A 14,524-nucleotide genomic window follows, 5' to 3' on the forward strand; every position below is an offset into this window, starting at 1 on the left:
GGCATGTGGTGCTGGGGGATTGAACCGTGGTCCCTGTGCTTTGCCAAGCTTGCTCTAAGTAGGTGCTTTAGACCACTGAGCCATCTCACCAGCCCATGGCCCTTTTTCTTAAGCAAAAAGAAAACCAGGACAAGATTTTGCTAAGTTGCTCAGGTTCACCTCAAATTTATTCTCCTGCCTTGGCCTCCCAACTAGCGAAGATTAGAGTCATGCACCACTATGTTCAGGTTTTTTTGCATCTCTCTTTCTTTGTAAATCTAGCTTACGTTTTCAGTTTTGATAAAGAAAGAGCCAACTTTAGGTTTCATTGATGTTCTCTCTTGTCTATTTTTTACCTGCCTAATCTTTGTCATTTTCTTCCTCTGCTAACTTTTAAAATGTTCAGTGTGCACTTGAGAAGAATGTGCATTCTATTCTTGTTGGGTGGAGACTTCCATGTATCTGCCAGGCCTCATTGGATTGTAGTGTTATACAAGTGTTCTCTTTCCTTATTGATCTTCTATCTGGTTGTTCCTTCCATTGTTTAATGGTGCATTAGCTTTTCGTTTGTCATACAGATGAAAAGCCACTTGAGAAAATCAACTTAAAAGCAAAAAAGGTTTACTTTGATTCACTTTCTGTCGCGCGCGGCCTTGCCAGCAAGAACGACGCGACCACCGGTTGGTTTTCTGCGCAGCTCTTTATTGTTCCCTTACATCCGTCTTCTCCTCTCCGAGGCCCCTGCTCTTAGCTTATAAGTCTCAGGGCTTCCAACCATAGGGTGCCACGTATGCACTGTCCATCGGTCCAGGTCTGCAGAAGCAATGCCTTAGCCCAAGCCTTGGCCATATATGGAGTTGTTTACTCCAGGAGCACTCACCCCTTGAGGGGGTGGAAGGTGGAAACCGGCGCCATCCTAGGGCGCGGCTACACGCAGCTCCCTACAACTTTCAGAGCTTTTGCTTGACTCTGCTGCCTTTTAGCCTATGGCACAGCAGTACATCACAGAGGAGAGAACATGAAGGAACACCCTGCTCACCTCTGCATGTTTGTGAAGCAAAGCAAGAGAGGCCAGGGTCCTGCTGTCCCTTCAAAGGGCACATTCACTAAGACCTTGCTTCCTTCCACTAGGCCCTACCTCTCTGCAAGGTTCCCCCACCTCCCATTATAGTGCCACAGTCCTGGGACAAATCCTTTAGCTGAAGGACCTTTGAGGGATATTTAAAATCCAAACCAAAGAATAGGATATTGAAGTATTGTATTATTGTTTCTTCCGAGTAGTTTTGCTTCATATATTGGGAGGGTATGTCACTCGCTACATATAACTTACTATATCTTCTTGTTATATAATGCATAAGTAATGTCCTTTATGGCCACCCCCACCCCCCTTTTTATTTTTTTGGAGTGGGAATTAAACTCAGGACCTCACACTTGTCAAGTAGGTGCTGTGCCACTGAGCTGTATCCCCAGGCTCCATTGTGACCCTTTTTGATTTAAAGTCTGTTTTGTTTGATAATAGTTTAGCCATCACAGCTCTCTTTGGTTATTGTTTGCATGTAGTATCTATTTCATCCTTTTACTTTGTGTTTTTAAGACAAGATGTCATTTATTATTTAAAAAAAAAATTTTAAATGTATGTGTTTGGTACAGGGTCTCACTACGCATCTTAGCCCTGGATGCACCACCTCGCCTGGAGATGGGAATGGCATGGTATAGGGTGCCAGGAATTGAACCCAGGTCCCTACACCTGCCTCCGCAGGTGCTTAGTCCACTGAGCTATCTCACTGGCCCTCTCACTAAGTATTTAAACTTGGATTCAAACTCATGACAGTCCTCTTGTTTTAGCCTTCTGAGTTCTGAGGTTACAAGCATGTGCCACCATACCTGGCTGTGAGCCTTTTATAGACAAAACATAGCTGGATCATTTTTTTAAAAAGTCCATTCTGATAAGCTCTGTCATTTTACTGTAGTTTAATCTTTCAGCATGTAAAATAGTAAGATACCTACTGATACTTTGTTCTATTTTAGGTTTTTGGTTTTTTTGTCCCTGTTATAGTTTATATTTAGATATCCTGGTTCCCCCCCACCCCCCAGCAAAGCCTCATGTGCTCATAGGCAGGGCTTTGGGGAGGTGATTGTATCTGGGTGTAATTCTCATCATTGGATTAGTCTATTGATGAGTTAGTTGTAACTACAGGTGATGCTGGGAGGTGAAGCCAGGTTGGAGTAGGTGGGTCCCTGGGGGCATGTGCTGGATGGTTATAGCTCCCTCCCTCCTTCCTTGATCTTACCCTACTCCCCCATCATACTGCAAGCTGTTTCTCCTCTGTGATGCCCTTCCATACCACCCTGCCTAAGAGCCAGCCAACTAGGGACTGAACCTCTCCATACTGTGAGCCAAAATGAACCTTTCTTCTTTTAATTTCTGGGTGTTGCATATTGTGTCTGAGAAATGAGGGAAGGTAGTCCCTCATTTTTTTTTTTCTTTTCCTGGCTTCTTTGGTGTTTACTTGATGTTTTGTAGTGAAACAATTTGATTCCCTTTTTATGTCTTTATGTGTATATTTTCTTTGTAGTTACCAATGGGATTACTTTTTTTTAAAAAAAATATTGTCTCACTATGTAGTTCAGGCAGGCCTTGAACTCACTTTGTAATCCAAGCTATCCTTGAACTCCCAGTGATCCTCCTTCCTCTGCCTCTCAAGTGCTGGAATTATAGGAGAGTGCCACTATGCCTAGCTGGCATAGGAATTACATTTAGTACCCTAAATTTGTAATACTGATTTAAATTTATGTCAACTTCAGTGGCATACATAAACTCTGCTCTCTTTCTAGTATTCATGTCACAGATTCTATATTCCTATGTTTATGTACAAATAATAGCTTTTATTCATTTGTCTTCTTAATTATGTAGAACACAAAAAGTAGATTTATAAATGAAAATTATACTAATAGCCATTATAATTGCCTGTGTATTACTGAAGATCTTTATTTTTCCTCTAACCTTAAGTTACTGTCCAATGGCTTTTCATTTCAAACTTGAAGTATTCCCCTTAGGATTTCTTGCAGAATAAGTTTGATAACAGTGAACTCCGTCAGCTTTGTTTATCTGTAAATGTCTTAATATTTCTCTCTCTCTCTCTCTCTCTCTCTCTCTCTCTCTCTCTCTTTTTTTTTTTTTTTTTTTTTTTTTTTTTTTGTGCTACCAGGGATTGAATTTGGGACTTTGTGCTTCCCAGGCAGGTGTTTAAGCCACTGAGCTATATCTCCAGCACTCTCATTTTTGAATGACAGCTGTATAGAAATATACTTCTTGGTTGACATTTTTTTTTTTTTTTTTTTTAAATGTATTTAGTACAGGGTCTCACTATACAGATCAGACTCGTAGTGATCCTGCTGTTTTCAGCTTCCCAAGCACTGGGATTACAGGCGGGTGCCACCGCACCCAGTCTCACTCCCTATCTCAGCATGCTTCAGGGGCAGGAACAGCATGGCAGGCTGGGGATCAAACCCTGGTTGCACTTTAGTCTGCTGAGCTATCTGGCCAGCCCTTGTTTTTGTTTTATTACCTTGAATGTATCAGTCCCACTGCCTTTTGGTCTTCAAGATTTCTGATGAGAAGTCAGCTGTTAATGAGGATCCCTTTGATTCCTTTTGTCTTTCAGTGGTTTAATTATCACTTGTCTCAGTGTGGCTCAGAGTTTATTCTGCTTAGTGTTTGAGTTTCTTGGATATGTAGGTTCATGCTTCAAATCAAATCTGAGAGATGATTAGCCATTATTACAATATTCTCTCAACTTCTGTCTTTTTCCCTCTCCTCAGAAATCCACAAGGTGTGTTTTGGTTTGCTTGATAGAATGACATATGTCTCTTATGTACACTCTTTACTTTTGTTCATTCTTTTTTCTTTTTCCTCAGATGTTATAATTTCAATTTTATTGAAGTTCACTAATTCTTCAGTGTGTTTCTTTCCCCCTGTATATCTTATTTCACTTATTATACTTTCCAGTTCTAGAATTTTTAATTTATATTACCATTTTTAATAGTTTTTTTTTTTTTTTTCTTTTAGGGAAGAGTGTACAGGGTGTTCAGGGTCTCACTACTAGATCGAACTCATAGTGATCTGCCTGTTTACAGCCTTCCAAGAGCTGGGATTACAGGTGCATGCTACCATGTCCAGTCTCAGTTGCAGTCCCAGCATGCCTCAAGGGCAGGGCCAGCACGGCAGGCTCAGGGATCAAACCCCTGGCCCCTGTACCTGCTTGCAGTTTCTTTAATTCACTGAACTATTTGGCCAGCCCTAATAGTTTCTTTTTTGTTCATATCTCTTTTACTGTGGAACTGTCTTGTCTGTCTGTTTCTTTCATCGTGCTGGGAACTGAATCTAGAACCTTCACGTGAACTACATCTTCATATATATATATATATATATATATATATATATATATATATTTTTTTTTTTTTTTAAAGAGGGTCTTACTAAGTTGCCTAGGTGAAACTTGAATTTGCAATCCTCTTGCCTCAGTTTCCCCAAATGCTGCAATTACAAACATGTGCCACCACTCCCAACACTTCAGTCTTTGCATCATGTTTTTTGGATATATTTTGTAGAAATTTATTTATATTTTTATATGCCCATGAAATAGTCACAGATCCTTGAATGAGAAGTTGCTTCCACTGCAAGCTGCAAACTGTTCACTTGGTAGTGGCTGAAATAATGCCAGCCTGCAGGATGTGATAGTGGTCTGCTAGGCACCAGTAAGATGATGGGTGAAATCTACCAAAATTATTGCAGTTTACCAGCAAACACTTTCTTGGAAGTTACAAGCATTCAAGTAAATTCCAGCATTCTAGAAGGAGCCCTTCAGAGACTTTCTGCCGGTATATCTTTTTAGCTGGAGAGATGGATCCATGGTTTTTCCTGCTTATTGCGCCATCCTCTCTAACTTTACCCACACTCATCTTTTTTTATTTCTTTTTGGCCGCACTTCTGTGGGAAAGCCCTCCAAGTTACATTGCTAATTTACTTATTTTTCTAGCACTCTGTTGTTTTTTTTTTTTTTTTTTTTTTTGCACTTGCCGGGCAAGCGCTTATTCTACTGAGCCATCTCTCCAGCCCCCACCCTGTTCTTCTTCATAGCATTCTTTATAGTTACAGAATTAACCTATCTTCTCCACTAGACTGTGTCCTTCAGGGGGACAGGAACCCTGTCTTACTTTCTGCTATGCCTCCTGATATATAGGGGATATGTAAATAATGTTCCCTGAACAAATGAGTGCAAATGACTTACCCTGAGAAAGAGTGTGTGTGCGTGCACTGCTTAAGGACAGTGAACGCACACAGCAGCATGAGGAGCTGTGACTAGTACTTCCTGTGGTAGTCTGCAGCAGCCCATGCATCCATGATCCTGCCCTGGGCAGCTTATAATCTGACTAATGCGGCTGAGAGGAGCTCCAGGTTGTTTACCTCTTGTGAGTTTCCAATTCTTTTCAGTTCAGGAGAACAGCTGCCCAAGTAGAGTATGAGCACAATAGACAGGAACCTGTAGGCTGCACCTCTTGGGAAGAGGGTTGCTGCATCCTGTGTCATTTCAGACCCAGTGGGCCCATTCCCAGGACTCTGAAAAGCAAGGGCACATCACTCAGCAAGTGCGTTTGTGTTGTTTTGACCAGAAGCAGACACACAAGCCCTATACAGTGACCTTCGACCTCACAGACTCTGAGGCCATTATGGCTGCAGGAGCAGAGATCCTTCAGTGCTTTGGCTATGTGGACATCCTCATCAATAATGCTGGCATAAGCTACCGTGGGGCCATCGTGGACACTGCAGTAGATGTGGACAAGAAGGTTATGGAGACAAACTACTTTGGTCCTGTAGCTTTAACAAAAGGTAACAGTCTTGGGTTAAAAGAGAAAAGGGACTGATACGTTGGCATTCCTTTTGTCTTACTTGATTCCACTTTCGCTAGATCTTGCCTATCCCTGTGTGCTGTTAACATCATACAGAGGGTATGGTCCTTCCAGTTTCGGTGTTTTTTTTTTCCCCTCAGGCCTTTTATTTGTATTTTATATATGTTCTTACACATCAGGGTCACTGTAGTGCAGCCTCATTTGCACACCATTGTCTGCATGTCCTTCCTGTGATGTCTGTAAACCCTGAGAATGTGGGGGTGTTTTGTATCCCATAGACATCAGTCCAGGGGACAGGCTCCCATCAGATAAAGGTGCTGTGCTAACCATTCTCAGCTAGGCTCCTGTCAGCTACCCCTGCCTCCTTCCTTGTCTTCATGGTTGTCACTGAGGGGCTGTCACTTCCAGTAGCAGGAAAGACAATGCCATCTAAGTCCCTGCATTCTCCTTTCAGCACTCCTGCCATCCATGATCAAGAGGAAGCGAGGACACATTGTCACTATTAGCAGCATCCAGGGCAAAATTAGTATTCCTTTCCGCTCAGCCTGTGAGTACTTTCTTTCTTTACTCCTGAAATGTTTTTATTTTTCTGATTATAAAAATATGTTTACTCTACAGAATTCAGATGTTGAAGAAATACCCTATGAATGTAAAGAAACCACAAAATGTAAATGTGGTTTCCTGAAGCCACATGCATGGGTTCAGATCCCAGCTTTATTTCTTTTTTTTTTTTTTCAGCTTTATTTCTTACCATTGTATGATCTTGGGCAAAAATCCTCACCTCTCTGTACTTTCCTTTGTTTGCAAATAGAGACAGTCTCCAAAAGTGAGCTTACCACTAGTTCGTACATTCATCTCCATGTAGCAGAGGGGCTGTGTCATTTCATCCATCTCTTCACTTCAGTGTCATACCAGCAAGCATCCACAGTATAATTTATACTTTTTTAAAGATTTGAAAAGAAATTTCACAGACTATCCTAGTCACTTTCTTTGTTGTACCCTCTGAAAGGAAAGACTTGGGATAGCCTGTCTGCTCTCACCACCCCCTAGGGTCCAGACATGTCCCTGTCGGGAAGAACATAGGTTAGCTGAGCTCTTTCAGAATTTTGAAAAGATAGTGACAATCCAATTTGATAATAAGGTACAGCCAAATATCTGAATACAAGTTTATTCTTTTCACCAAGATCTGAGTCCCTTCTCTGCCTGTTGGCTCTGGGCAAATGTCTGTGGACCTGTACTGACCCTCCATTTCCTTCCTTTTCCATGATACTTACCCTCATCAGAATGGTTCCCAGGGCTGGTCTAAAGATGAAACAAGACAACTGGAGATTCCCTCTGTAAATGAAAAGAGCCGTATCTATATTTATCTCTGTGGTTCCTCTGTCCGTATTCTGTGTCAATCCTACTTGCACAAGATAGCCATCTAAGCCTGCTCAATGGGTTCAGAAAACAAATCAACCAAAAAACAAAAACTGTGTATAACCATGAGTGATAAGGCAACTAATGTGAATAATAGGTAAATCAGAGGAAAGAATATACAGAGTTCTTTGTATTAAATTATTTCCACATTTTGCTTTGGTTTAACCCCACTGGCTTTTATTCTCTTTAACAGCTTGCCAACATCAGTAGCTGGCACGATTGGTCCATGTGGCAGAGAACCTATGGCACGTGTGCCACAGTGGTCTGTTTGTATCACTGAAAACTCTAAAAGGGTCAGCATCTCTGCAATATAGTGACCATACTGAGTGGCTGTGCCTCTTGAGCAAGTGGATTGAGCACATCAGTAGCACTTTTCTCACCTATAAACCAAAGGAATAGCCTCATCTCCTTTGCACTGCAGCTGAAAGGCCTCATCAGATGATCTATGAAGTGTGAGCACCTCTGTCCTATGTGTAGAGGGGGCAAGTGATGGTGGCAGCAGAGAGGGCTTGGGCCAGCTCAGCCTGGCTAAGCACTTGCAGCCTGAGAACCTGTGGGGAGACCCAGCCACCATCTCCAGGGTGACCTGTTCCTCTCTGTCCTCTGAGCAGGGCTGTCCCTGGAATCACAGCTGACAGGGTACGCTCTCCATCTACCCACAACCAGATCCCTCCATGGCTTGGTGTGATATTTCTTGGCTTTTCCTTTCCTGTTTTCTTCGCTGATGAATGATACCTTTTTTTTTTTCTTAACTAAAACTAAAACAATTAGGGCTCTGAGCTGGAGGAAATTGATTTTCTGTGAAGATAAGTATACTTCCAAAGGATATCCCTTCAGGGTACTGTGTTCCTTCACCACTTTTCGTTGGATTGTGGAACTGCTGCTGAGAAGCAGAGGTGACTCTGCCTTTTGTAGGTGAAGCAAGCTCTGTGACTCTTTCCAGGTGAAAGTTACTACCCAGTAGTTCATCAGGGGAAGTGAGTGTGTAAGAAGGCAGGCATGGATTTTATGCAAATGTGTGTGCAGAAGTCATCACTAACAGCACATTCTGCAGTGACAAAAACTAAAAATAGCCCTTGAGGTCCACTCATGGGACCAGTCCTTTCACCTGCTGACCCCAAGGGAGACTGGGCAGCCAGAACCAGATGAAATGAGACAACCTGGGGTGGTGTTTGTGGTGGGTCAGTAGGACTAGCATAGAGACTGTATTGTTCTTCAGGTAAAGAAAGCTACTTGTAGGAACAATGGGAACAGTGTGAGCTTCGTAAAAATCATGCGTGTACATAAAAAAAACCTCATGAAATAAAAATTCTGAGGAACAGCATTGATGACCTCTAAGATAAGAATTGGAAAGCAAAAGGACTTTTACTTTTTTACTTGTACTATTTTGTGTTTTACTCAGGCATTAAGGTTTTTGTTTTGTTTTATTTTGTTTTAAACCTGGAATATTTAGACTTAAAGTTGTAGTACAAGCAGAAACAATTTCCATGAACTTTACTTGTGGATTTCCTAGTTAACCTTTTCCCTATTTGCTTTAGCATATTGCCAGTGTCTGTGTGTGTGCACATGCATGCATTTTCTTCCTAAGCCATGTGAAAGGCAGCTGGGTGCACAGTATTCCTTTCTTCCTATTTCAGTGTTTCCTAGGAATAAAGATGTAGTGTACTTCTCAAGACCAAGAATGAACATTGTTGCTGTAATGCTGTACTCTTACATGGTAAAACTAGATTTTGATGAGAGTAATTGATGAGCCTTGGTCCTCACCCACCCCACTGCCCTCACTGCTTCTTTCTATTGTTGCAGATGCAGCCTCCAAGCATGCAACCCAGGCATTCTTTGACTGTCTGCGTGCTGAAGTAAAACAGGATGAAATTGAGGTGACACTCATCAGCCCTGGCTACATCCGCACCAACCTTTCTATAAATGCTGTCACAGGTGATGGGTCCAAATATGGAGGTGAGGCATGGTTCTTTTTCTCCTAGAAAAACTGTTGGAAGCCAGGCGTAGTGGCACACATCTGTAATCCCAGCACTTGGGAGGCTGAGGAAAGAGGGTCACCATGAGTTCAAGGCCAGCCTGAATTATATAGTAAGATCTGTCTCCAAACAAAACAAAATTTAAAAAAAGGAAAAAGAAAAGCTACTAGGTGGCCACAGCAGGACATGTTGCTTTTGCTCAGTGGTTCTTTGGTCGTTTTCATTTGGAAGACAATTTTTGAAACTAGAAACCCTCACATAAGTGTTGGTTATAAATATAGGCTGTTATGTAATCTTTCTTCCCTTACTCCACCAAGAACCATCCTTAGCCTGAGTTGAGGACGGTGGGAGTGTAGAAAGGAAGTCCTTAAGCTGATATGTCACCAAGCTTCCATTTATCGTATTCCCAGATCTTGTCCAAGAAGTATTGTCATGATCAGGCCTAAATGAATTAATCTCATGCCAAGTAGGAAGGTTTGACCTGAATAAGCCCTATCAATGTTATGACTGGCTTCATGGCTGGATTTTGGGGTGAGTTTGTGGAGCAGTAGTTAGGTCTCCATCTTGTGTCATTTGGAGACAGTGCTGAGCTGACCTGCATTTGCCACTCATGGGCCAAAGACCTGGCCCACCCAGCATGAAGGTGCAGGCTGTCTTAGGTCATTTGTACCACAAGTGCCTCCCTGAGCTTGGAACAAACTTGCCTCCCTTCTAGTACTGTCCTGCTTTATCCTGCTGCTCTGGATCTGTTCTCTGTGGATCTCTGCTGAAGCATTGGCCAAGGGCCTGCTGGTCATGCCCTCGCCCTTCCAGGCCTGAACCAATACTGCCCTGTCCTGGTTGGAAGCTGCTCTCTTGTATAGAAAGTTTCCCCACAGCAGAAGCCACAGAGGTGTAAGCCATATAGCTTCATACTTGTTTATCACTAGTAGATAGATACTGCTTTAAAGGTTCTCTCTCTGGCATTTAAAAATAATCAACAGTCAATATGCTATTGCCCCATTTTTCTGCATTAACACATAAGAACAGACCCAGTGAAGGAGCCTGGGCGGTCTGGACAGCTTATGGATGGTCTCATAGGGCATGTGCCAGTGGCCTGTCTTCTGCACCTGCTTACTGCTCTTCTTTTGCCAGCAAAAAGCAGACCATTAGTGAAGAAGGAATATCAGTTACTGTCATACTCAAACCTCTTAACACTCCTGGCTATCTCCTTCTCTCCACCTAAAGCAAACCATAGATTTCTTCCTGTCCTGTCCAGCTGATATGACTTTGGGAGCTGGGGCATCTGTCTACTTCTGTAAGCCTGTAGGAATCAGATCGTCCTCCCTGTGTCCCTTGTAGCAACCCTGAAGCTAAGCTGTCCCAAACAAATTAGCTGTGCCACATCCCTCAGTCAGTGGTTATGCCAAGATGGAAAAATTTTATATAGGTCGGGAAGCTTCTCAAATGTGTAAGGAGCTCGTTTTGAGATTCTACTTAAGCTGGCCTTCTGCTTTTCCCACAAGCCACCAGATGAATGCACTTCGGTCCCAAGTGGTCCCAAGCAGAGTAGGGTCACCAGTCCCCACCCATGCTTCTCACCCCCACTTACCTACCCTCCCCCCCCACATCCTTACCTACTTTGAACTGCAAATGGTTCCTCAGAACATGAAATCATCAAGGCTGGCACTGTGGCACACATCTATAATCCTAACAGCCTGGGAGGCTGAAGAAAGATCACAAATTTAAACTGAACTTAAGACAATTTAGCAAGACTCTTATCTCTCTTAAATTATAAAACATAAAAAAGGGCTGGAGGCATAACTCAGTGCAAAGTCCTGGGAATGGATGGGGGTAGAATATCAGGGCAAAGGATTCTTCTGCTTCTTGACAGACTGTAAAGAGCTCCTAGTAGGGTGTGCAGCAAGCTGACCTGCTCACCCTTGTTAGCTCAGATCCTCAAGAGTGGGACCTCTGTTTCCAAATTTATGTGTTCTCTTATTTTAGCTATGGACAGGAACACAGCTCAGGGCTGGAGTCCTGCAGAGGTGGCCCAAGATGTTCTTGCTGCTGTGGGGAAGAAGAAGAAAGATGTAGTCCTAGCCGACTGGGTACCTTCCTTGGCCATTTATCTTCGCAGTTTGGTTCCTGGGCTCTTCTTCAGCATCATGGCTGCCAGGGCCAGGAAGGAGCAGAAATCCAAGAACTCCTAATGTGGATCAGAGCTGGGGCTGAGAAGCAACACTTTCTTGGGTTTGGTTGCTGCACAAGGAGAACTGCATTTGATACTTGAATGGAGGTTTGTCTCACAGATGGATACAGTGACAAAACGCTTCCCTGGTGTGGAAGCAGGCAACAAGCTTCTTCCCATGGTGAGGAGTAAATGCATAAGAAATATGGGACAGGGCTTAAACACTAAAAATACAAATGAAATGAATGGAACAGTAGGTCATAGCCTTCAAAGATCAAGGAACCATGTGTCCTTTGAATTCCATCCCCACCAATTCCTAGAAATGACCTTAGTCTTGGAATCAGAAGATGCTGTTACATCAGCTGACCCAGATATTCTCATATTTGACTTATCCAAGATAACCTTTATGGTTGTTTTGTTAGACAACCTCCAGTGCTTGAGAGTGGAGGGTATAGCTTCAGGAACTCATTATTTATATTATTTCCAGGGCCCTGTGATGGCTCATGCAACATAGAAGCCAGGCTAGTAGGTGGTGGCTTACTTAGCATATCCCAAGAGATCTCAAGTCTAGTATCAATAGGAATTCCTCATGTTTGAAGGACTCTCAGCACCCCTTCAAGCAAAAGATGAAATTATTAAAAGAGACAGCAGCCAAAGGGAGAGCCCCCTGCATGGCTTCTGGTGCCCTAGAACATGAAGCCCTGGGAGAGGAGTCTAATAAAACATCTGTGGTAGCTGGATGTGGTGTCGCATGCCTGTAATCCCAGCACTTGGGAGGCCGAGATAAGAGGATTGCTGTAAGTTTGAGGCCAGCCTGGGCTGCAAAGCCAGAATGAGACCTTGTCTCACAGTAAATTAAAAAATAAATAAATAAAACAACCTTGGTCTGGTGTAAGGAGTGACTTAATGGGGTCTAACTGAAGCATCTGCCTTTCCAATTTATTAAAAATGTGTTTGAAGTTCAAGGAGTAGATCAACTTCATATTTGAGGTTTTCGACAGTTTTCCTACTACTAAAACTGAAATGCTAGAATAGTAATTCCATTGTAGAGTTCCCCAAATTGGAATAAAAACCATCTAGTCTTTGTCATGTTGACATCTTGCACTGCACAGTGTCCTAAGTCTGGCCCTGTCAAGCATCTATTTTAAATAGCTGCCCCCAAAAGAAGATAAAAATAGCCATAACACCCTAGGTTTAGGGAATTGAAGGCTGTCTAGTTTCCTCAGAGTAGGAGGACCTGTAAGTGATTAGATCTGCCCTGGGTCAGTCAGAGTACATCCTGGACAGGTCCAGGAACCACTGGTGAAATGGAAATACAAATATGATAGATGCTTTTTTGTCTTCCACATAAACCATCCACATCTGGCCTGGCATGAGAAAGGGCTTCTTAGTGTTCACAGTAGATCCCAGCACCACAGAGCCAAGGTGGCAACAACTGTTTTAGAGCTCCCTTTCACCCTTACCCCAGGTTAAATGAGGCTGCCCAGCACCAGCAAGCTCCTAGTCCATGGCAGCAGAAGGGCCAGGTCCAGCTGTTGTCCCTTCCTCTCCGTTGATCAAAATGTTCAGGAACAGTGGATATATTAGATGGCAAGCTTAGCAACAGCATATTCCATCCACAAAGACAGGGAACATCAAATGTGTTTCCAGTGCTGAGGATGGAACCTACATTTTGCACAAATACTCAAGTATGGGGCTGGTGAGATGGCTCAGTGGTCTAAAGCACCTACTCAGAACAAGCTAAGCAAAGCACAGGGACCGCGGTTCAATCCCCCAGCACCACATGCCAGCCAGCCCTGCCCCCTGGTGGGCTGAGCGTGCCACACACACAAAATGAAATAAAATAAGTAATTCAAATGCCCCCAAAAAATTTAAAAAAAACCCAAATACTCAAGTATACCCAGAACCTTGCACAAATACAGATGTTCTAACACTGACAGTGCCAGCCTTCACCAACCCATACATTTTAAAAACCTGCTTTACTTTAGAAATGCTGTGGTCTAACAGAAATAAGAGATAATGCAAATTGTGCTATTTATAAACTAGCTAGGGCTGGCTAAATAGCTCAGCAGATTAAAGCTGCCTGTCTTTGATCCCCAGGCCTACTGTGCAGGCCTCGCCCCCGGGGCATGCTGAAATACCAATTAAAGCTGGGTATGGTGGAGGGCACCTGTAATCCCAGCTCTTGGGAGGCTGTAAACAGGCAGATCACTAGAGTCCAATCTAGTAGTGAGACCCTGAACACCTGTAGATCATTCCCTAAAATACTGGAAAAAAATAAACCAGTTAAGCTTTAGAGTCTAGGCAGCAGCACCCCCTACACTGCTGTGCTGAGTGGAAAGAGTGAGTGCACAGCCTCCTGATGTGAGCTCATAATGGCCCCATTCACATCTCAGCAGGGACAACACTGTTCAACCAGATGTGCAAACTGGAGGATTGAGGAAGGTAGAGGAGATGGCAGGCAGAAAGAACATACCGTGTCTGCATCTCCACTTTTTCTGGTCAGCTGTTCTTTACACAAGGCTTTTTGCTCTTTTCAGAAATTACGGTAGGGGTGGGTGGTTAAAACTAGACCAGGGCCAGGGAGATGGCTCAGTGGAATAAGCGCTTCCCTGGCAAGCGCAAGGGCCTGAGTTCAATCCCCGGTTCCGCCAAAAAATAAAAAATAAAACTAGACCAATTTATTAGTTACATAATAGTTCCTGAAATGGTCCACGTGAGACTCACTTTGGATTTACTGAAAGCTCTTTATGTAAAGCTCCATGGCACATCACAAATGAGCACAAGCCACTTCTCAGGGACACTGCCACAACTTTAGGTTTGGGCAAAGAATAGGAGGATGGGGAATGTGCTGCTCCATCCCCTAGTCTAGCCTTAGGCCCACCAACCCCTGTGGTGCTATAAGCAGCAACATTGGGCTCACTTGCCTGGGCAGGGGCCACTAACGAAGATGGCTCTTCAGTATCTGGGTTAGTCAACCAACAAGAGTTACTTTGTTCAGTGTAGCCTGGAAAATGGCAAAAGATCCACTGTGTGCCCCTGGTTTCTATTTTGGGCAAGGGCATCTGCT

General features: G+C 43.3%; 1 protein-coding gene across 3 annotated transcripts in view; it reads left to right on the forward strand.

Moving 5' to 3' along the window:
- The window catches only part of Dhrs7b (dehydrogenase/reductase 7B), a 63,151-nt gene extending 50,464 nt beyond the window's left edge, over nucleotides 1-12,687 (forward strand). Inside the window, exons 4-7 of one of the 3 annotated variants that reach the window (XM_023700186.1) lie at nucleotides 5,656-5,869; nucleotides 6,344-6,436; nucleotides 9,112-9,264; nucleotides 11,271-12,687. In XM_023700186.1, the coding sequence (XP_023555954.1) occupies nucleotides 5,656-5,869; nucleotides 6,344-6,436; nucleotides 9,112-9,264; nucleotides 11,271-11,476 (666 nt within the window). In that variant the 3' untranslated portion in view covers nucleotides 11,477-12,687. Of the gene's footprint in view, nucleotides 1-5,652; nucleotides 5,870-6,343; nucleotides 6,437-9,111; nucleotides 9,265-11,270 lie in introns of all 3 variants that reach the window. The other 2 variants (XM_004640313.3, XM_023700187.1) reach the window with 2 other exon arrangements.
- Nucleotides 12,688-14,524: the final 1,837 nt, after the last annotated feature.

The sequence above is a fragment of the Octodon degus genome, unplaced genomic scaffold, assembly GCF_000260255.1.
Source record: "Octodon degus isolate 3935 unplaced genomic scaffold, OctDeg1.0 scaffold00122, whole genome shotgun sequence".
In the NCBI taxonomy this organism is placed as follows: domain Eukaryota; kingdom Metazoa; phylum Chordata; class Mammalia; order Rodentia; family Octodontidae; genus Octodon; species Octodon degus.